Below are 23679 nucleotides of genomic sequence, written 5' to 3' on the forward strand. Positions count from 1 at the left end.
CAAAAGAGAGGTAAGGAGCAAGGAGTTGCAGATTAGTAATGTCATGACCGCACGCTATGTTACTGTAACCGCTACGATACGTTCGTACCTGCGTCGGATTCCGAATCGCTAGCAGCCTTCGTTTGAAGCTGAAGTAACTTGCTACCCTTACGCGTCTGGAGTTTCCTTTTGCCCTTCGCCGTCACCTTCGAAGCAGTTGTCTCCCCGTGCTCATCAATCTCTTTCTCACTGGCAGACGCGTCGGCTTCATCGTCACTTTTTACTGTGCCTAAATGTAAAAACAAAAATTTTTAGAATTGTAAATATAAATGGACGAAAAATCGTAGAACTTACTTTGCCGTTTTGTACACTTTTGTGGTTTCACTGGAGCTACTGCTACAGAGGGCCGTTTCGGTGGAACATTGGTTGCAGCAGCTACCGTTGCACTTGGTTGAGTATCTTTTTTCTTTATTTGAGGCTGTGGACTCGCTATACTTTCAGAAGATTCAGAGTCTGTGCTACTGTCCGATGAACCAGAAGAACCTGATCCTGCAGAACAACTTTTGGAACTTGCAGAGCTGTCAGACTTCTGAGGTTGTACAGCTTTCGTCAATAGACCTGGTAAAGTGGTATTATTATTATATATATGTATACTTTGAGAGATCTCAATAGAATTAAAATCAAAACATCTTGCTACTCTTACTGGGTCTGCTAGGAGCAACTAGTTTTTGTTTTGTGTCAACTGGTTTTGCCTTGGTTGGCTGATTCTTTGTGTACTTGGTAGAGTTATTCGTTGGCTTGGGTACAGTGGTCTTAGGAGGAATACCACCATCACTTTCGCTGCTATTCTCTGGGCTAAAGATACTTTTCTTTTTCAGTTTCTTTTGTACAGGCTCAGATGTTACTTTCGTTGATTTGTCTAGTACTTTCCCATTGGTGCTTGTAGATGCTGATAAATATATGAAAATATATACTGGTAAATAAACAGAAATAGTTTGATTACAATTGTTCTCAATACATTATATTCTTACCAGCAGGTTTGTTAGGCTTATTACCACCAATTGGTTTGGGATTTGATGTGTTTTTTTGTTGTACAGAAGTAGTAGTAGATTTCGCAGGTGGTCTTTGCTGTTTAACAACTGGAGCTACTGTAGCAGTGGCTTTAGGTTTGGCTGGTGGTTTTCGTTTTGCTGATTTTACTTTAGCAGGTGATTCTTCAGATTCTGAAGAATATACTACAGATCTACTCTTTGGTGGTACTCTTTCCTTATTTTTTGTTTCTGATGATACAACAGAAACTGCTTCAGCTTTAGTCTTGCCATGCCGGTTAGCAGGAAAGGTTGCTTTCTTTTTTGTTCTCTCTGTGTCAGAAGCTTTCTGGCTATTTGCAGAGCTGCTGGAGTTTTCCGAATCGGATGAGCTAGATTCACTGCCTGAACTAGAGGAACTGCTAGATGAGGAGCCAGAGCTGGTTGTTGAAGTAGATTCTGAGCTGGTTGTCTAGGATTTAACAATGAATTGTATTTGTCATTCACAGAAACATTTATTTCACATCTGACATGATAGGACTTGTTGATGATTTAAAACAAACACAACAACAGTATTTCCCTAACCTACATAAGATCCACATACCTTCCGTTTTGGAGTCATTTCAACGGTGCTATCTTTGAAGGAAGGAACAGGTTCTGTATAATATCATTTCTGCAACAATTCCTAAACTCCTCCACAGCATGTGTGTTAGAGGAATTATTTACTGCGTTACACTTGTTTGAGGCAACAAATCTTCCATTGTCTGCTTCCTTTTTACAACTACAAAACAACATATGTGTAAACTCATGTTACGAAACATTATAGTGTTAAAAGTCATCTGGGAGCTGTGTACTGTTACTAGTACAATGTCCCTAGCAGATCATAATTTCACCCCAAATACTGAAAACAGCCTACCAACCTTTAAGCTAGTAACTCCGATCAGGGGTTCCCCTTTCCATTGTCGTCATTAACGTGTTGCCAACCTAGACACAAGACTAATGTACTAGATGTACTTTACATAATACTTATAAAAATATTTACCATAAATCCGACAATAAATCAGAGTGGGGAATAACATTACATATGTTTAGGTCAACTTCATTATTATTTAGAACATTCTAATTTATTACAAAAAATATATAATATACATTTCGAAACGAAAGCGCAGTTACGAACAGTGCGATATAGCAAAAGATCAGTAATATAAAATTGTTTAACTAAATACAAAATGAAGGCAATGATTACCTAGCAATTACGGTTGTATAGTGTTACAATGACGGAGACTGTACGTTATGTTACAAAATATATCTATAAATTGCAGAAGTTTTGTATATGTTTTGTATTTATCACTTTCTTTGTGAAATACTTTCGAACCATTAAAAAGTATATTGCATGAATATAACCATAACGTGTATAGTATTGATAATCATCAATTTAATCAAGATATAAGTAAGATAATCAATTCGACTTGAATAAAATTATACAATAAGATAAAATAAGATTGACTTTATCTAAACGTAACGCTTAACTTATATCACGTATCGATAAATATTATATCAAAATTTAACTGCATGAAATTTAATAACAATCAAGAAGTGTCTGTCCTCTAAACCGATCTTAAACGTTGTTTATTCATTGTTTGATGCTGGACAGAACGAAATGCCATTAAAATATATTTCGCTTTAATTTCTGCGACGTTATTACACATAAGCTTTGCTGATTCTGCACGTTTGCATGTCTATAGTTACAATCATAGTACATGCAACACACAATTCGTATTTCAAAATGGATTGTGACCGGGAGGATTTTGGTTCCCTCCGTAACGTGGCAAAGTTGCATACCCACCATAAGGAACTTGAGGCATACCTTGGTACGGATTATAATTTCCTGGAGCTAATGTAATGAACAAGATTAATAAAACCGATTAAAGCCATGAAAATTCATTGCAATGTACATGTACATTATTAAAAAAAACATTTGTGAATTACCTTGGGTAGGATAAGGCATTGTCGCATATGGATTATACGCTGTAGGCATGGGAGGAGCAATATATGCAGGATACGGTGTAGCAGGACCAGCTCCGTACGGTATGGGCATTGCTCCTTGAAACTGTGTAGGGTACGGCAACTGCGATGGTGCGGTAGTTTGTTCAGGCGCAGGAGGCTGATTCTGTCCAGATGTTCCTGTACAAATGTATATATTTAAAGCTGAGTATACGAAGTAATTAGTTACTGTAGATTGCAATGCATACCACCATGATGAGCTGGAATGGTGGGAGTTGTAGTTGGACCAGCATGACTCAAATTTGTCGTCAAATCTTTCAGTAGTTCCTCCTTCTCCGTTTTTCGAGCAAAACAAAAATCTGATATTTTGTTTTGGAACACTACCAGTAACTGTGAAATCAAATAATTCGATACCCATAATCTCACTGCTGTTACGTCAGTAATAATTCAAAGTACCAATAAATAATTAACTTAATGCTCATTACCATACCTGTGTTAAGTCATTATAAAACTTAGCACCTTCATTTAAATTGCCTTTTAATTCTTTAAATGAATCATAAGCAGCTGCTAATTTGCATAGCATTGCCTCTCTTGAACTACCACTGCCAGATTGCTCGTTAGTAAACGCTGCATGACACCTCTGCAATATTTCCAATGAAAATTAATATCCTAAAAAGTATTCTAATTGTTTAATAAACAAACGATTTATATGTACTTGAATATCAGCGATCAACTGTTCTTGCCGTGCAACACTGTCCCTGACTTGCTTTTGTAAAGGTCCGTAAGTTTTTCCTATGCTTTCTACAGATAAGTTTGGTTCATCGATAGCACCATCTTTAGAAAGTGCTGACAAAAACGTTGCTTTCATATCGGTAGTGGCAGACTTCAATTCACTTTCTATGACATCACGTTCTGCTTTTAATGTTTCCACCTGGGGAAAAATCATAGTTTTAATGTAAATAAAGTAATAACATCATCAGGGAGACGTAGAAAGAAATCATAATCAAGTTACATTTTCCATAAGTTGTCTAAGTTGTGACACTGTGCTGCTTTCCTGAACACCTGATCCAGTTGGTACCGCATTGATCAGGGCACTGTCATCTAAACTCAAAATTTCCATACCTTCTTTGTGAGTTTCATATTTTTCACGTACAGCCTACAAATAACGTAACAAATGTGTCAACATATATATGTGAATTTTTATAAAATTGATCTTTACGTTTATTTACCTTATCAGCCGTTACAGCCCTGTTAATAATTTCACGGTACTTCCGTAAAGTAATAGTGAACTGCTCTGTCAGACGAGAGCTAGGTATTCTGGTCCAACGTTCCTTGAATTGTTCTTTCAACTGATCATCAGATTGCCGTTCTTCTTGAAGCATTCTTTCAGACTAAAAATTGTGAATGAGAAATAAAAATAATTTGAAAGTACTATTATTATTCTGTATTATTTCTTCTTCTTCTAACCTCGTCTAAGATTTCTTTGTTTCTTTGTAAAAGATCTGGTAGTTCAGTCATAGCACTTTCTAAAGCAGTAATTCCACCTGCTTCCTTCACAAATTGAGCTTTCTCCAACACAGATTGAGGTAATTCGGCACCACTCGTATCTTCGATAGCGGCAGGTAAGTTCAAACTTGCCAGAATACTAAAATAATTGAATCATTAATTATCGATGTATTTAATAATTATTACACATACTCAAATTGTTATTGTACCTATTTAGCACTTGCGTCATTTCACGTAGTTTAGAAATTTCTGCATTAACTAATTCATTGCGACGAACATCATAGGATGACAATGCTTGGTGAACACTTACAGGCAACAAATCAGCGAAAAGATCTAGAATATTAGGTAAGATTATATGTAAAACCTGATCAATGTGAATGTATCATTTCATGATAATTTACAACAGACCTTTGAAGTTTGTACTGAAAGTCTCAGGCATGGGCAACAACTTTACAATGTTGGCTTTACCTACGGGCTCCAAAGATTTTACATCTGGTATCCTTTCATGATAAATAAAGTCATTATCTTTTTTTGCTTCTGTAAGATTCCTTTGGGCCTTATTGAAATATTCTTCAAATAAGTTACGTTTGTTCGAACGTTGTTGCGCTGCTTTGAACAATTCCACAGCATGCTAATGGTAAACATTTTAATCAGTATTTTAGGAATAGTGATAATATCAGTTATTTTCACTTTATACGAAATAAGATTTACCTCTAGTCTAGCAATTTCTTCTCCAATAGCTTTATTATTTTTACATACTAAAGATTGATAAAATTCAGACATTGCTAAGTAACCGGCTTGCTTCCCTGCTATCTACATGAAGATAGTAGAATGTTATATACATATATGTACTAAATTTTTAAAAAATACCATACACGTACCAAAGGAACCCATTCCTTATCCCAAAAAGACCTGAAAATCTCTTTCTGGAACAACATTAATGCATCCGCATAAAGTTCTTCAGCTTGAGCAGCTAATTTAGCTACAATTCCATGTTTCATGGAATCTTCGATAGCTTTATGTACAAATATTTCCTGAGCTTGAGCAAGCATTAGTATAGATAATGCACCTAATGTTTCTGGACTGATGTCAGGTGTAGGTTCTTGCTGAATTTCCATCATAACATTTCCTTTAAGATAATTAAAGATACCTGCAGATTGCTGAAATTTATATAATACTTATGTAACATATTTGTGTATACAGATATTAGAACTTTGCTACAGTATATTGATGATTTCCTTAATTCAAATACTAACTTGAAATAATTTTGCAGCTGATTTCATATCATGAAGCGATTGTGTTGCTGCTACTGAACTTAGCAGAGCAGCAATATTGAATAGAACACATACTTTTTCATAAGCCAATGTACTAATAGCTGAAATAAATAATATTATGAAACTGATGTACAATATGTCACGTTTTTAATATTCTTATATATCCTAAATTCAATCAGTCTTTTCCATAGTGGCTATTATCTAAATATAAATTATGATTAATATATTGATGAACTCAAAAACAGCTTTATCTTATCTGCTTTGAATCTATTCCTTAATCAACTTAAAATCAAACAAGATTAATTTATATTTTCTTCTACCAATTGTCCTATTGTAGATCAGATTTTAGTTACACTTAAAATAATCTTACTTAAACTAAGTTTTCCTCCAAACATCGTACGGTCAAATGCATCTTTCCATTTGAATGGAATCTGTAATTCATGGGCAGGTATCTTGCCCTCCAATGCACACAGTTGATCATAGTAACTACAACAGTAAATCATACATTTTCTTCAACAACAATCCTTGCATATAATAGTATGTAGCACATAAATTTCACGAAATGCTGATATCATTCCTAATCCACGTCATTATTCGGAAAACACCTATAATGACCAGCTAAAAAAAGTTTCTAATTTCCCATGATGGCTAATGACGAATATATAATTAACCAAACGGTGCAAGTAGAAGTAGATATTATTTAAGAAATTAACGTAAGTACGATTAAAATAATACTTAATTAAAGATGACTCATACCTGTATATAATCTCTAAGGAGCTATCGGACTTCTCGAAAGCTCGCCATAACGCGTTGTTCCTTAATTTACTGAAATCGGTAATTGCTTCCGTATAATCTTTTTGGTTACTCGCACTGCTGTACGTTGATTTAATAACGTTCGTTAATGGTTTAATAACATCGACATCGAACGGTTTCTTCAACGGCACCGCAATTAACTCAGCCATTTTGACGTATGGCTGAAATCGTACTAACTATCCGGCTGATGTATCTATAAGCATGTATGTAGGTATATGTCACCCTGGTACCTGATTATCATTGCATTTTACATGTGATCTACACGTAACATAACAACAATATTCGGTTCACTAAAATTATAAACGGAGAATACTAACTGTTAATGACGAAAATTATCGTAAATTCAAAGAAAATATAACTTTATGCAACTTAAATATAAATTTCCAAAACCACATGACATACCCCTATCATGACACCGTCATTTGAAGCGGCTTGCCAACACCATCTAATGATAAGCCTGTGAAACTAATTGGCCAAAATCACAAACTTAAGTCTATGGTAAAAAGCATGAATAATAACCGTATAATTGTTATATATTATAGGAAAATTCAAGTAGAAACTTAACATTCGTAACACGATATTATTAAAATCTTGCTAAGTTTGTACTAGCTGAACTATTCAGATGAAAGTCATTAGCGCATTAGTTTCACTGTCGGTACTACAGAACAATGGACGAAAAAAGTATTCTGCAGGATATCTGCATTAATTTTAAGTTTGTGGTAGAAGCACCAAATCTTATCACTTTCATTGAAATTAATTGATAACATAAGCAATAACGAATATTCAGATAATAAGCTTCTATAATAATAGAATCTGAAATATTTGATGTAATGTATTCATAAATTTGAATCACGAGGTAACAACGCAACTGCTTGTGAGAATCAAATTTCATTTTTGGCCCTCTAGCTGCAAATATTTGAAACTTTATCCTAAGCTAGGATTGGATACTAGGTTTAAATAAATTTTTGGAACTCTTATGCGATATCTGTAAATATTATGCAACAAAATCTTACTTGGCAGGCATATACACAATAATATGGTAAGTAAAAACCAAATACTTGAATTCTCTAATGACTCTAATTCAAACTAAATTTGTGAAACGTATGACGAATAAAAAGAGTGCACAAGGAAGAAAAGAGCAGCTCGACTATATACAAAAAGTATTTTTCATAAAATATCGATTATCCTTCATAATTTAAACGTTATTTTGATACTTGGACGTTGCTCATTTTGCGTATATAATCACGGATACATAATTGAAACATTGCTGCGTTTTAATTCGCAAAAAATAGGAAGTAAGTTCGCTATAAAATTCGGCCTCCAGCGCGAACATTCGAATTCGAATCTATCTTCCAGACCAGTCGCTGTCAATGTTATTACACCAATCAGTTCGACCTTAGTGCTTCTGGATAATTCTATCACTTTCTTCGGCCTTATCTCGATATCTCACAGTATTATACTGAATCCCGGTGAAAGATGGTAAGTAACTGCTGCCTTAGACTTATTATTTTGTTTAAAAAAATCAACAATTTTTAATGTTGCATATTTTATTCGATACAATCGTGGCTTAACCTACATTTGACCTTGATGTATCATTTAAAGCATTATAATTATTTTTTCATAGTATTTAATTAATCTTAGATGTTACATATGTTTAACCACCTGTATTACACAGCATTAAATAGAATTATTTAAATAAAGATTAAAAATTGTATTAACCATATTCATTGTTAAGTTTTAGATCTGTATGTATTAAAATAAAATTCAAATTTAAATGAGTATGAACTGTAATTTAATATATTGCTGTTCTTTAATTGTTAAAAATATGAGTTTACATGAACATTCAAATCTACTCAACAAATTGTCTAGATTTTTAATAATTGAGTTGAATTATTTATCTCTTTTTTCAGACTGAACCAATTAATGTGGTGGTTACGGGAGCTGCAGGGCAAATTGCCTATTCCTTACTGTACCAGCTTGCAGCTGGTACAGTTTTTGGTCCAACTCAACCAATTAATCTTCGTTTATTAGATATCCCAGTTATGATGAAAGTTTTGGATGGGGTAGTCATGGAATTGCAAGATTTGGCTCTTCCTCTTTTGAGAGGTAAAAACACTATGTGTTAAGCAACTAATGAATGGTATAATAATACACTAAATGAAATTACATGGGAATTGCTCGATTAGTACTTATACGTGAACAGTATGTTACTTTATTTACTTGGGCAAGATATGGAAATAGCGCTTATTACGTAACATTGACATTACGTAACATGTTGACTCTACTGAAGCATATGACCTTTTTGAGAGAAGGAGATTTAGATACAATAAAGGCATACATTAATGTTACATTTTTAGAAGTGGTACCAACTGCTGATCCGGCAGTAGCCTTCAAGGATGTTGCTGCTGCTTTTCTGGTTGGAGCAATGCCACGAAAAGAAGGGATGGAACGCAAAGATTTGTTAGCTGCTAATGTAGCAATATTTAAAGTACAAGGAGAGGCTTTGGATAAATATGCTCGAAAAGATGTTAAAATTTTAGTTGTTGGAAATCCTGCTAATACAAATGCATTGATTTGCTCTCACTATGCACCATCTATTCCAAAAGAAAACTTTACTGCCATGACTAGATTGGACCAAAATCGTGCTCAAGCAGCTTTAGCAGCACGATTGGGTGTACAGGTAGATTTAATGTTACAATATATATATATATATATTAGATAGAACATATGGTTTTACTTAAATTTACATTTGCAAACAGGTTGATAAAGTGAAGAAAGTAATTATATGGGGTAACCATAGCTCAACTCAATTCCCTGATGCTGCACATGCTTCTGTAACTCTTTCATCTGGCACCAAGCCAGTACCATCAGCTGTAAATGATGAACAGTGGTTGAAAACTACCTTTGTGGAAACAATTCAGAAACGCGGTGCGGCTGTGATAGCTGCCAGAAAAATGTCATCTGCAATGTCAGCTGCCAAAGCAGCTGGTGATCACATGAGAGATTGGTGGATGGGTACCAACCCAGGAGAATGGGTCAGCATGGGTGTCCTGTCTGATGGCAGCTATGGAATTCCAAAGGATATTGTATTCTCTTTTCCAGTAACCATAGAAAACAAGCAATATAAAATTGTACAAGTAAGCACTTAATATTATATTATCTAACATTCAACTATATATTTTAAAAATAAAAAGGTACATGATATTTATAATAAACTTCCAGGGACTTCCAATTAACGACTTTGCAAGGTCCAAGTTGACTGCTACGGCTAGCGAATTAGAAGAAGAACGCGCTGAAGCAAACACTGTATTACAAAGCAAGTGACTACGATCGGAAAACTATAATCCTGAGAATCCCCTACATCAATCGGCGAAACTGTAAAAAAAAAAAATGAATGTTCTCTGCATAATATACATAAATCACACCGGAAATATAAACCTTGATCTTATGAAGCCTTCAAAAAGGACACCAATGGATCTGTGTACATTATATATTAGTGGTATTCGTAGGTCGTACATTATATGAGATCTAGTGATATGCATATCTTTTTTAAAGGGCAATGGAATTGTTAAATACATACGTTTATATTCATAAACTGTATAAAATATGTAACAAATTACGTTGAAAAACATGTTATACTTTATAACGTTTTTTTTCTCTTTTATTCTTTTCCCCAAGAATCAATAATAATTTATATTACAGTAATAGTAACTATTCCTCATATCGATATCATTAATCAATCTTTTCTCACATTTATATTATTTTCATATCTTTTCTTCTAGACACTATTATTACAAGGATACTGATTTCCGCCTATAATTATAATTATCGAGTGAGCATTAAGTAGCATATTGTACAAAGATGCAGAGTGCTCAGCTTGCAAAGTCTTCGTGAACGCTTTTCGTCAAAACGCTTCTCCACTTTTCCTTGTTTCTCTCTTTTTTTGTTCTTTGCCTGTTTTGTTAGTGATGCGCTGATATATTCGATTAAAAGGGACAAACATTTGAAGCTGTGAAAATTGGTCTAGATGCTAAAATACATCGTTTCCATTGTGACCAATAAAAAACTTAGCACTTTGCACAGGGCAATTTTGATTTACACTGTTCTTCGTGCGTTTCAATAACGACGTGTGTACGTGTAATACGTGTGTGTATGTGTATACGAGCGCGCACGCGCGTGTGTTGTGTACCGTTAGAGGCATTTTGATAAAGAAAATAGAAATTTTCATCAAGGGAGCCTCTTTTTCTTACAACATGAATCACTTTCCAAGCACAACAATACTTCACAAAGAAGACAGTATGAACATTCGTTCTATATGGAGGAACTGTAAAGTTCTTGTTCCACAAGGACAGCAAATATACTTGAAAACACTCGTGTGTATTACATTTCTTGAGAAAATACAATTTCTATTGTATTGGACAAAATTCGTCATCGTATCATATGACCACCACCTGGAACGAAAAACTTACGGCAAATCTGATAAATTATCGAGTTGATCCTGTTTCTCATTTATACGCGTTGTTAGATATACATATTTGTATATATAAATCAGGATGTAATTATGTAGCAAATATTATGGTAGTATATTAAAAAATGGTTGCTTCATTATTAAAAGATATTACACGAACAACAAGGTGTTGTGAACAGCATAGTTTGATACTATTTGTTACATTACAGATCATTTAAAACGTACAAATTTGAACGCTAAATTTGAAACATAACATTACGCTTAGACTATTCACGTTACGCCGATAACTATTATTTTATTTAAGCGATATCTAAACGCTTTATTATGCGTTTCCGTTCCAGGTCGTATGCTGATTCTTTTAAACCTGTACCGACTCCTATTGGACAATTATTTTAGGTTTTTTCTTCGAATAACATCAAGGCCAGACTTTGCTCTCGTGCATTAGATCACACGATTCAATCTGTGAAGCAAAGTTCGATACGCACACTTCGAGAGCGGGTGCTTTTCTGGTTCTGTTTGTCGCAAACAGTTCCTTGCCAGACCAGAAACGAGATTAATTTAAATGAAATCCTCTTTCCCTAGTTGCAGCCAAGAGTCTCTCCTTAAGTATCTCTTCGGTGGGATACTCCGGTAATTTTAAATAATGAACACAGGTGTTAACGGAGGGATAACCACCTGAACCAGCGTCCACTTTTCTCACCACAGTCAATCTCGGATGCAAATTACATAATCCACCGGGAGGTAAAGCTGAACATCCAGTCGCGAATTGTAGGAAAGCCTTCCTTTCTGGGCCGGTCAACGAAACTAGAACGTTCACGAATCTCTGGAATCCAGGACTGTAACAGAAAATGTCAGAGATTCATTCTCTCCCTCCACATAAAATACCATATTCAAATAACAATAACACAAACTACGTGTCACAATGTAATCTCAACCAATATTCACCTTTCTCTTGTGTAACCCAACTTAGGCTCGGTGTAATTGAGCAAATCTTCTCTGGTCCACTGTGGATTTTGTTCACCACAGAGCATCGCCCTTATCTCTTCAGGACTGAAAGCATGGAGTTTCTCCATTGGGAAGACCTTCGAGAAACCGGATTTGAATGACTCCAGTTGCCTGGCGATACCTCGGTCGAGGCAATAGTTATTCGTCAAGTCCGCATATTCCCTTGCGTTATCCATAGTGATTGTAACCTCGGCACCGCCGTCAACTAATTCGACCTGATCGTGTCCGAAAACTTTAGAACTAGGAGAGTAAGTCATGGTTAAAGCCAGATCTTCGATGGGCACAGACATGCCAGACGGATGAGTGATGTTCAGAGACGTCTCTTCGTCCGCGGAACTGCGACCGTCCGAGAAAGTTCTGTCGCGCTTAGCGGTGGCTGTCTGTATCTCTTTGAGGAAGTCGCCTCTCACTGGGTCTACGAGTACGAGATCCTCTATGTCCAGTAGACCGGCGTACCAAGGGGAGGGCACGAACGAAGAGTACGCAGCGTCCGCTTCGCCCTCCTCCGATATAAAACTACTCGACATGCTGGACGACATGCTCTCTTGAGTAACACCGGACAGGCCGATCTTTTCGTTCACGTTGTTCGTAATGTCTCCGTGACACATTAACTTTAAGAAAGGACGGGACAACGGTAAATCTACCAATCTATTATCCTGCAAAACTTTCGCCAGGAACACACCCAAGAACCAAAAGTATCGAACGGCACGATCACAAGCGGCGGAGTCCTGCGGCAGAGGGGCAGGGAACAGTCCGCTCGGTCGTGTCACGTAATACCCTGCGGGTCGGACCTGGTCACCGGAAACTCTGGTCTGTTCCGTCTCGGGAGTTTCCTCGTCGTCGCACAACCACAGACCTAAGTCTTTGCGCTGCAGTTCTGCGGCGACCAATGCGAAAAATTCTAATGTCGGTCCGAGACCGGTTCCCTCTTCGCCAACGAATTCTACTTCTAGTATGCTCTTCCGACTTGCGTGTACCTGCAATGACGAATGAGATGTCACGAGGAAGATTTATGAAGATTAATAACGACTACGTAAAAAGCGAATACCATTAGAGCTGATAAATCAAGATTAACTTTACCTTTAGTACTTGTTCTGCCCAGTCTAATAATTTCTCTCCCCTAGGTACACTGACTCTTTCGTGTTTAAGCCTGCCTACGCGAAACTCATTGCTATCATCGCGTCGGGGACTCAGCCCAGGCGCTCTTTGTCTTTCTAGAACGGCATCCCTCTGCGTCTGAAGCCACACGATCGACCGTGACGCCCCAAAAGCGGTGCAACTGAAGTACAGTCGCCTGGTCTCGAAAGGTAGCAAAAATGGACAACTTCTAGCGAGCTCTTCGCACCAGTTCGGCAATGCTCCGGCAGCTAAGGCCAACGGGTCTTGTATCTGTTGGACTATCTTGTTCGTAATTTTCTTCGAGGTGAAGTCATCGGGGTGAACGTAACACGTCGACTCTTCGGACTCTTCGCTCTCTATGTGTTTACCGTCGTCGCGAGTCGTGCTCAATACGTAAACGTGCCTTAGAAGTTGCAGAACGTCTTCCACGGTGCACACCGATGAATTCTGGGTAGCGTTGCGGGAGTACAGTGTCACGATTGGCGTTGCTCTTCCCGATGACTCTTCGTCCCTGGATTCTTTGTATATTATTCTATAAATGAGACACAAGAAGGTCAAGTATTCGGAATTGTATGCTTCTGATTAAGATGCCACGTTAAGGTGTTAAATACATACGTATAATTTGGTTCCCATATTCTTTTCAGCTTCTCCTGTCGACTTCCTAATTCGGTTAACTGCATTAGCTCCTGCACCGCTTGGAAGATAGTGGCATGGGGTTCTATAAGTGGCAGTTCAACATCTGGCACACCCGGAAGACCCGGACCCTTCAACGTTAAGGAAAGCCTAGGCATTGGCAACGAGCCTACGCGAGCACTGGACTGAGTTTCGCTGCCAGGTGGTGGAACTTCTAAGTCTGTTGTCTGTCGACAAAATTATATGATAAGAATAAAAGGATTTCCGTCTGATCGTGGGCTGTAATTATTTATACTGACTTGATTAACATTTGTTCGACCGGGTCGAGGATCGAAAGCAGGAATCAAGGCTGAGAATTGACGCTTCAAGACGAACTCGTCGTCCCAAGCGCGACTCTTGCTACTCTGAGAAGCTTCTTCTTCCATAAATGTTGCTAATAAATTGCGGTGTACCATTACTTCTTCGTAATCTCCTTCACAGACGTCACCTTCCTCTTCGTTCTCTTCATCATCCTCCTAAGCAGATATAAGAAATAAAAATGATTCAAAATTATACCATGGCTATGTTAGTGGATTGTATGTTTATGAACCTACCTCTTGATCATGATCATCGTTATCCTCTTCTTCCTCGAGAGCGACGTCCTCGTCGTCCTCCAATTCTGTCACCAGAGTTGGTCTGTTAATTATCCTCGCTCCACTGGCGCTAGAACTTGCAACTCCTCCGCACGACTCCAGGAAGTCCTCGAGACTCACCTGTAGCAATAACTGCGTATTACATTATATAAAATCATACACTTAATGTTTGATCTTATATACGCAAATAATTGTGTTAAAAAATGTTCGAATGAGATCATTTGAAATGCACATCAAATGTTTACCTGTTCACTGTCGCTGCTCGTACTGGTCAGTGACATTGTGAGCGCTTGTCCTAAGCCGGCCCCTGTCGTCGTCGTGACACCGCTGCCTGCCACTTGGCCGCTACTGGTCAAACTCGGATAGCTTTGCGCGGTACTTAACAAACCACCGGGGAAATTGGGATTCAAGGCAAGACGAACTAAGCTTGACACAGAATTAGGTCCGCGGGAATTTGAACCAGTATTGGAATTAGAAGCAATATGTGGTCCGCCTGTAGGTCCTAAGAGAGTACGCTTTGTTAGTATGATGTCATGAATGATACTCGACGATAATTAAGAAATGAACGACAATTAATAGTAGTGAAACAATCTGAATATTCTCTAGCAATATTTCACGAACACTAACCAAATGTACGCCTCCGAGTCATTGCGTTAAAAGTACCCAATAAACCAGTAGCAGTAGTTGGTTCCAAAGTATTGCTAGCGTCTGAACAAGCGAGGTTGGGGACAGACACGGACATGGGATTGGTCACGACAACAGGACATCCTCCAGTTGTGTTTTGCGTAGATGAGCTAGCTTCTTTGTCCCGACTGCATTCTTTGGTAGCTAGTTCAGTGAAAATGTAACAGGTGAGTTAAAAACGCAGGGAGTCGTATGGAGTTTTACACGAGTAAGCTACACGTGCTTCAGGGGATAGCAGTATAAATCATTAGTTTCTACGATTATTTCTGCTCAGACAATGAGAAGAAGGCAATGGAAATTATGCTATTGCCATACCATCTGCAACCGCGAAGTGATGTCTTTGAACAGGTTTTATCCTCAACGAATTCTCCTCCGACTCGCCTGACACGCTAATTCTAACGGGCACTAAACTAAGTAACTCTCCACTTAAAAAGCTATTAGTATTATTGCGTAGCCTGTCAGCTCCTTCTCTGACACGGTCCAGTGCTTCAGCAGCTTCGAGTAAGCTTGTCACTGGCTGTAAGTGTATTCGAATAGAGAATTAGTATAAACGCTATACAATGTATCATATATACTTCATTGATAATTATGTAAGTGCCACACCTTGTTCCCTCGCACAGTGGTAAGCAATGGTTTCGAACTACTAGATGCACGATTGCTGTTACTGTTGGTGGAACAGTCAGTGTTAAGCGCAAGACTCTCAACGATTGTTGCCAGATCACTTGTCACAGTAGTGTCAGGCCTTGGATGTAACACAACGGACAATTCGCTTGTCGAGTTTGCTCCACCTTCGCCGGTTACAGCGACAACCGCTTCAGCACGAGCAACCGACAACACACTCTCTGCTATCGATTCAGCGGACTCCTGCTCGTAAAAAAGACAAAATTGAAGCTACTTTAAACAAGTGTACGAGGTTCTACATTAATCAATACATGTCGATAAGTAACAATACCTCAAGCCTTTGTACGAACAACAATTAGAAAAAAACACACTTCTAGCTGTATACAACGGAATCTCGACTGTACCTTAGCTGCCAGATTATCCGCGCTCGCAGCCTGATCCGTAGACGCCACCGAGCCCCGCATCACAGTGTCAGTGCAATCCGGTAAACTGGGAGTACTGCTAGATTTTCGTCCCGTTAACACGCCAGCACCAGTCTTGCCTTTCGCCCCGTTATCTGTATCGAAACCTGCACCGACAAGTCTTAAATCATATTTTCCTTCTGCGCCCATTCTGTACGAATTGGAACCGCCGTGATCCCACGTTACGTCTATCCAACCATTATGCAATTCTCCTGTTACAGTACCTTCACCTGAGACAACAAAGATACAACTTGTTAGCCCGAAGGGTAGCGACATTAAACGAATTACTTAGGATGCAACAATACCTTGCGGTACGCCATCCTGCTCCCTCCACTTCCAATCCAAGCCTCTAGCGACTCTAGCACCCGCGACTAAGTGACGCAGTACTTGGGATTTGATAAATCTTCTCAGTCTTCGGATTCCGGCTTCAGCCTCCCTAGCAGCGCGACCCAAGTCTTCACATACCCCGGTAACTTCACCATAAACTTCGAATCCAGACACGGACAAATAATGCGTTTGCCCGGAGGAGTTCTTTCCAATTTGTTGCAACCGCAGATGACGCCAGCCTTGGGTCTCATCCGTCGGCAGTTCTAACTGCCAAGTGGCTGTGTTGCCAGGATCATTCAACGACGTGTCGTCAACGTGAGCGTAAAGATTCGTCCAAGTTACACCGTCTTTAGAGGCCTGGAACAGCCAGTTTCGCAGAGCGCTTCTACCGTAGCCTTTCGCGTGTCTCAGTGTGTAAGCACTTGGGATGATCCAGACTCCTAAGTCAATGGAAAACCAGGCACGCTTATCGTCGTTCGTGTGACAATTTAACGCGGACGGATCGCGGCTCAGAATGTCTTCGAGGTGGCCGTAAGGCAAGTTTCTTCCGTCGCTGGACGTGACGACGACCAAGCCGTACTGACCGGGGTTCACCCATTCGGAACAAGTTTTCGCATTCGTACCGATCCAGTACAGCAAGCCATTCTCATCGAAGTCGTATTGATATTTAAATGTAATTTTATTACCCTCCTTCAGTTTCTTTACAAATGTAAATGTGGATCTATCGTGATCGTACCACTGTTTAGCTACCATCCTTAGTAAATGATTCTCTAATTGTTGTATGGTACTCAACGGCTCCATTTTTAAGCTGCGACCAGACCTGTCTATCAGGGAGCTTTCTCCGGCCGCTTTTTCCAACCGGAAGCGCAGTCTTCTGGTCAGAATCTGCAAGCCATAGCCAGAGCCTGGTGTATCGTACAAGTAGACCGGTAATTTCTCGATGGACTCTAAGACCGAAACTAATTTATGAACTAGAATCTTAGCCGAGTTATGCTCCTTATTCACATCCGCTGCGTGGAAGCAACTTTTAAATACTGCTATTCGTTGCATTCTGAGCTTGGTCGCTCTTAATGTCGGCGGCTGCGGCCCCGGCGGAGCTGCTAATAGAACGAGTAACGCTTGAACTAAGCCACTAGAATGCAGCTCGTACGCGGAGACTTTCCCCTCTTCGTTTAATAAAAGTTTCAGTTCCTCTAGCGCACTTTGCAATATGTTACGCCATTCTCGGTTCCCAGACTGTTGCTTCTGACAAGCCTTTTCTATCTGATTGACAATGGCTCCCAACTTAGCAACCACTCCGCGCGGCTGAGCCTGGGCAGCTTTGAAATATCGCTCATAAATGTCCTGAGCTTGCATTTTAACTTTTTGTTTAATGGCTTCTATCTTGGATCTCAATCTCTTTCCTCTTTTGCCTGCCCAGCCAGCTGAAAATTCTGGGCCTGAAAATGAATACAGATGAGATTAAATAATACAGTAATTAATTAGAGTCAGATATTGTCAACAGAAATTGTCTGCTCACTTACCTAAGCTTGTTTCTGCCGTGAAGGAATGCTTTGTACCCCGATTTGACTCAAAAATAAATCCTGGCAAATCCTCTCTTAAAATGGTTACCTGCAAACTGTCGCTGTTATGTATGCCCAGTACGCTTTCTCTTCTACTGGATAATGCCCAATTCCCCACGATCAGCCGGGTTGTACCAGGACGCGACAGAACAGGCTGACTCACAGAATTTGGTTTCACTTGACTACGAGCTCTTTGCAATTTCTCCAAGAATTCGCCACGGTTCTCTGCAATGTATACGTCCCAGTGATTTATACGGTCAATCTGGCCACAGTTGGTGCGAAGATATCGAATGAACCGAATAATGTTATGGCAGAGAATGTTTCAGGTCATGCAGAAATAAAGGAGTTTGTCATGCATGCGACTGATGATTTACATTGAAGGTTAGGACAGCGTGCACAACTAGGAGAGCCGAACATGTATGTACCTACCTTCGGTGGTAAGCGACTCAGTGTTCCTCCCTTTTCCTGTAGGCAGTTAGTAAAACCAGTTATTTACTAAACTATTCCCCTCGCGGAAGTTAATCACAAATGAACAAGATATAACATAAATAAGAAGTGAATTTGAACAGAGCCAAACTTATTTGGCGCGAAGGGTGTAAAGGAGGTGAGGGAACACTTCAACAAGAAAGACAATGGCAAGATGGACAAGACGTGATGAATTTTGATGTTGATGTCATAGGAAGGAAAAAACACACCTGACGTATCTGTTCCTCCTTCGGGGCTTCCACTGGAATACATTGTTGCCAGTTTCCCATCAAGTATAAACCGAAACCATCCATTGCTTCCGTTTGATAATTCTAAGGCAGCTGCATCAGACCAGACGTACAAACAATCACGTCCTCTGCAGATACACCAATCTCTCCAATGATAAGCTCTCCCGACTAAAAGTTCTCTTGCATCTTCCATTCTCTGCTCTTCCCCGGATTGATTTGATTCCGCTTCCGGTTCAGGTGTATTTTCTTTCGGCCCAGCTAGCGCAGCAACTTTCGAAAAGACTCCCAAACGAGCGAAATGTTCTAGAAACTCATCTTTGCTTTTTATCATCAAATCTTGTATCATTTGCAAAACCACTAAGTGTCCATCTTCGTCCTCCTATTCAGATTAAAATAAAAAAAAAAAGGAACGGTTTAGTAACAGTAATGCCAATCGAAATCAGAATCCGGTTAAATTAAACAGATATTTCTGGTCCTTCTTTCTTGATTTAATGCAAAAGTGAGTACTACACAAGTTTCTACAGATTGTCTGTGGTTGTCTCATTGAGTATGTAACACCAATAGAACGGCACAATTTGATTTATCAACAAAACGATTACGCGATTTCAATGAAATTACAAGCAAATAATGCCCATTAATCCCATCAGCAGCAGGCAGACAGTCGACAGAAGTGGACAACCAGCTTTACATCGAATCCTTCGTTACATATACCTATTCTGTACAACAAACTCCACTCTCCATTCACTGAATACCTCTGAACAACTTTCATTTTGAAAAACTTTTTTAGAACTTCTTGCCCTAACTGTCCTCTTATGTCACGTTCTGTGCTAAAATATAAATTGCTCGTTGGGCCATGTATAAATATTAATGCATATAGCTAAAAAAAGTCTCCACTCCATATTGTGGATATTTTTTTTTTTTATAGTGACGCAAAATATATTTACACGAAAACGAACGTTTTGTCAGAATAGAAGTAAGACATGCTTACGTATGTTAGACATCACGCCTTATATAAATCATATAATGAATGCAATATGTTAATGAAATATTTGCGTAGTTATTAATCAAATCAGAGAAAAAAAAAATTTAGGGGTATCACGAGTAGCATATGGGGTACACAAAGGGTCTTCCAACTAGCGATTGGCAAATATAGAATTAGACGTTACCGTCTTATCAACAATGTAGTTCAGGGGACTGGAAGACTTGCGCGATGAGAGGCAACGCAATTTTGGGCCAATATACGGCTTGAGAGGCGGAGGTGGTGGTGATGGTGTTTTTAACTCAAGCTCCTGTGAACAGTCTTAACTAAATCACTAGAATTGTCTGTTTGGCTGCCTGCCTGCCTGCATGAGTACTGAGGTATACAAAATACGTTATTAACTAGTCCTGAAATAGTAACTTAACTTGTTTATATGTAAATAGGACCTAAAGAAATATATAAAAGATAATATTCTGAATATATAGATATGTATATACGTATAAATATTACATGTCCTAGACTTACCTCGTTATCTAGTACATTGGCGATCACCTCTACAAGCATAGCGCCGCAATCTCCTGTACTATCAGAACCACATGTTTCAACAAGTAGATCTGGTTGTATATAATGCACCATCTTTCTAATTAAACTTAAACTGGCTTTCCTAACACTGGGTAACATAGACGACTGAAACGTTGCACAAAATACCGGTAATAATCGTTTTAGATAAACTGGCGCCATCTCAGGATCACCTTTCGGTTCTGTGAATTCTGATTCCGTTTCTGGTTTTCTGTGCTCTTGGTTTGGTAACATCCATTCCCCAGGAGATTGCAATATAGCTGCCACTTCCCTGTGCCCCTCGTCCACTCGTTCTCTGGCTTTGTCTAATGGCGTTTTCCCGTCTTCGTCTCTTAAATCTGGATTTGCCCCATGCTTAAGTAACACTTTAGCGATAGCAGGTCTTCCGAAGCACGCGGCATAGTGCAAACTAGAGGATCTTTGCCCTTTATTAACGTCCGCCCCCCTGTCGCATAAAAATTCAACCATTTCTTGAGTCCCAAATGCGGATGCCCAATTAAGCAACGTTTGGCCAACATCATCCATGAAATTCACTTCGATGCCACCGGAATCTATAGCCTCTATTAAAGCATCCGTATCTTTTGATCGAATACAATCTATCAGTTGCCTATGAGATTTCTCCCCAGCACTATCCAAACGCCTCAATCGTGGTAACAACGGGCCTGACGATCCACCGGTTGCGTTGCGACCTAATGCTGATCTTCCCTCGAATAGCAGGACTAATAATAAATCGACTAATCTCATAGAATCAAGAGCACATCGTTCATCCCCTTTTAAGGCTTTCTCAATTGCATCTGGTAGCTCAGAACGTAAAAGATCATGGGTTATAGAAGGTGATCCTCTGCAAAGTGTTGATAAAAGGCTAATTATGGTGGATACAGAAGCACATGACTTTGCTTCTGGAACTGGAATTGTTGAAGCTGTGCTAGAGGGCGGAGGTGTCTTTGGATTCCCGGAAGTTGCTGCCACTGATGTACCAGGTCCTGCTGCATTCGACAGCCTATAAAGGAAAATTTTAATTATAGCAACATGTATAATTTACTAATTCTAACTATTAGGAAAACATACCTATGTAAAAGTTCTGAAACTAATCCATTACATGCTAAAGGAGCAGGGTCTGTATTTCGCCTTGAAAACCGATCAGCAAGTGATGCGAAACATCGAAGCGCTCCATCGGCAACATGTGCATCCTCGTGTCTAAGTAATGTTGATAAAGCTTCAACGCAATCCGGCAATGATTTATCTTGCGGTTCTACTTTCCCGCAAAGACGGGTAACTACAGCCATTGCAGAATGTAGGGTGTCTCGGTGGACACGAGCTCCATGCTCTCGAATAAAGCACAAGGCACATGGAAGGCCACCAGCTTCAAATACAGCACCAGCTTCCCTTGCGCAAACCAGTTCTAATACCTAAGGTAACAACAATATTATATATAGTTTGAATATTATATTATATACTAATGGTGGAATCATTCAATACCTTTATGCACTGCTCAGCCAAATCCCGACTAGTCCTGGAACCTAATCCAGCACCGGATAGGCGACTGCAAATTGCTTTCACAGCACCTTCCATTGCTACTACTCTGCGTGTACATTCTGCAGAAACGTCCAAGTAATACGTGATGGCTCGAGCAGTCACTTCTAAGACACTATCCGGTGCAAGTTCATCCAAAAAAATTCTACATAATGCAGGGAGAAATGTGCGTGGTGGACAGCTGTAATGCAAATAATAGATTGTTTGTTTAATACACTGGTTTGTTAATGAAAGATAATTTATATTTAATATTTGTGATATACCATTCAAAGCATCGATCAACATTATCAGACATGAGGAGTAACATGCATAACTGCTCCAAGGCAATTAACTGCATGTCCCTCTCATCTCCTTGGCCCATACTGAGCCACTCTAACAAAGTTTCAGGATCAACATCAGCCATCTATATTTGAACAGAACCAGAAAAATTAAATTTTATAAGAATATATGTATATATAAATATAATGTAAAATCATCATAAGATTAAGCGTATCAATTGAACTCACCTTGTAAGTTTAATAGCACCAATTGAACGTATTTTAAACTGACAATCTGAAACCAACATAAAGGAATAAGCTTAGAAATTTACTAATCATACAATGTTATTCGAGCCAATACTAATTCCATTAAAAAAATTAAATTTTTATGTCATCAAAAGGTGTCAATACAAGTCGTACATAGTTCATACAAAGACTATTGATAGCTTGCAAAGATGACAAACATAAATGCACAAACAGTCCCCTAAAACATCTATATTAAGAATTCCATTGACAGTAGTATTCTCCCTTCCATGTTTCTTTATGCCTCGCGAAACATGACTGCTAGAATATTTCAGGCATGTAAATAATCTTGATAAGGGACGATTGCGCTAATGGATCAATTCGAGAACGTTCACCGATGCAACAAATAGAGACACGTGGTTTCAGATCCGATATCGCGAAGCTGTATACTGTCGTCGAGGCACAAAGACAGGTGGAAAAAAATTTGTCATGACGACGGCTGAACGCGTGATAGTGTCTTTAATAACATCATGTAACCTTCAGAGGTTTCGGAGGGATAGCTGTTGCCGTGCAGGTGCATACCCTGAATTCCCACACACATAGAAAAATAATTGCGTATAGTTCGGTAAATACGACCTGCTTACGGGTAACGTACCGTTGTGCACAGTATTCCATTATTCGGAAGGGGTCAGGTCGCCATCCTTCCAAAGACGTGTCGTTTTCCCACTGCGAAAAACAACGTAACCGTGTCGTCGTGCTTGGTCCGTTAGCGACACGAAAGTCTAATCGGACCAACGGACCGACAAACCACACCACCGAACGAAAAGATCTCACTTTGCCCTAGTGTCGTCGTATATTGTATTTCGCCATTTACGCGACGTTCAGGGTATAGTTCGGTGTCACAACCACAGATAATTATAGACAGGTAATTCTGCGTAAAAAGCTGAACATTCGTAGCGCTACCAGCGATATGCTTCACAACTAAACAGGAAAGAGCGAAATCTGAATTTTATTCGCGTTTATTTGGAGATTTAAGAAGGAAATACATGAAATGTATTTTTTGTAATTTTAATTCAACATTTTTATAAGATAATATTACGTTTCTGTGTGTAAGTAAAATAGAAACTCTTCTCGGTGATATGGTACTTTATGACCAATTTGCAGCGCTGTGCGATTTGCATGCGCTCTATAATCATAGCAGCAAGATGCAGATCGAGAAATTATGAATGGAAATAATTATCTATTTCTTACTTAATACT

General features: G+C 38.9%; 4 protein-coding genes across 19 annotated transcripts in view; 1 reads left to right on the plus strand and 3 right to left on the minus strand.

Moving 5' to 3' along the window:
• Positions 1-1836, minus strand: part of chm (lysine acetyltransferase chameau) — a 101978-nt gene extending 100142 nt beyond the window's left edge. For all 7 annotated transcript variants that reach the window (XR_012999489.1, XR_012999488.1, XM_076371153.1 and 4 more), the window contains exons 1-5: positions 1612-1836; positions 1011-1479; positions 683-928; positions 334-597; positions 89-268 (exon numbers count right to left, since the gene is read on the minus strand). Coding sequence is in view for 5 of the 7 variants with exons in the window: in XM_076371153.1 (XP_076227268.1) it covers positions 89-268; positions 334-597; positions 683-928; positions 1011-1479; positions 1612-1629 (1177 nt within the window). In the remaining 2 variants the exon portion in view is untranslated. The remainder of the gene's footprint in view (positions 1-88; positions 269-333; positions 598-682; positions 929-1010; positions 1480-1611) is intronic.
• A 779-nt stretch (positions 1837-2615) lies between these two features.
• ALiX (programmed cell death 6-interacting protein-like protein AliX) lies at positions 2616-7165 on the minus strand. 4 transcript variants are annotated; one of them, XM_031973517.2, is made up of 16 exons: positions 7007-7165; positions 6548-6797; positions 6162-6277; positions 5774-5892; positions 5399-5677; positions 5229-5330; positions 4926-5148; positions 4727-4850; positions 4479-4656; positions 4241-4402; positions 4024-4167; positions 3727-3942; positions 3502-3651; positions 3260-3401; positions 2997-3191; positions 2616-2901 (listed from the first exon to the last, which is right to left on the minus strand). In XM_031973517.2, exons 2-16 carry the CDS (start codon positions 6751-6753, stop codon positions 2789-2791), a joined length of 2469 nt encoding a protein of 822 aa, XP_031829377.1. In that variant the 5' UTR covers positions 6754-6797; positions 7007-7165; the 3' UTR covers positions 2616-2788. The 4 variants fall into 4 exon arrangements, with proteins under 4 accessions (XP_031829377.1, XP_031829376.1, XP_076227185.1 ...); XM_031973516.2 differs by having other exon boundaries at positions 6922-7061; XM_076371070.1 differs by having other exon boundaries at positions 6548-6894; positions 7007-7025.
• Positions 7166-7507: 342 nt separating this feature from the next.
• On the plus strand, positions 7508-10254 carry Mdh1 (malate dehydrogenase 1). Its single transcript, XM_031973519.2, has 6 exons — positions 7508-7643; positions 7961-8083; positions 8515-8710; positions 8962-9284; positions 9364-9741; positions 9827-10254. The coding sequence occupies exons 2-6, from the start codon at positions 8081-8083 to the stop codon at positions 9926-9928; spliced, it is 1002 nt and encodes a 333-aa protein (XP_031829379.1). The 5' UTR covers positions 7508-7643; positions 7961-8080; the 3' UTR covers positions 9929-10254.
• On the minus strand, positions 10238-23357 carry Ufd4 (ubiquitin fusion-degradation 4-like). Of its 7 annotated transcripts, none has more exons than XM_076371065.1 (22): positions 23076-23357; positions 22427-22472; positions 22184-22323; positions 21867-22101; positions 21456-21796; positions 20334-21387; positions 19996-20118; positions 18812-19208; positions 18546-18581; positions 18078-18341; positions 16533-17993; positions 16171-16457; positions 15749-16009; positions 15461-15662; positions 15089-15289; positions 14707-14963; positions 14423-14581; positions 14129-14344; positions 13812-14056; positions 13158-13728; positions 12018-13054; positions 10238-11908 (listed from the first exon to the last, which is right to left on the minus strand). In XM_076371065.1, exons 3-22 carry the CDS (start codon positions 22321-22323, stop codon positions 11626-11628), a joined length of 7770 nt encoding a protein of 2589 aa, XP_076227180.1. In that variant the 5' UTR covers positions 22427-22472; positions 23076-23357; the 3' UTR covers positions 10238-11625. The 7 variants fall into 7 exon arrangements, with proteins under 7 accessions (XP_076227180.1, XP_031829370.1, XP_031829374.1 ...); XM_031973510.2 differs by having other exon boundaries at positions 14423-14593; XM_031973514.2 differs by lacking the exon at positions 15089-15289 and having other exon boundaries at positions 14423-14593.
• Between the last annotated feature and the right edge of the window lie 322 nt (positions 23358-23679).

This window comes from Nomia melanderi, chromosome 9, assembly GCF_051020985.1.
Source record: "Nomia melanderi isolate GNS246 chromosome 9, iyNomMela1, whole genome shotgun sequence".
Taxonomy (NCBI): domain Eukaryota; kingdom Metazoa; phylum Arthropoda; class Insecta; order Hymenoptera; family Halictidae; genus Nomia; species Nomia melanderi.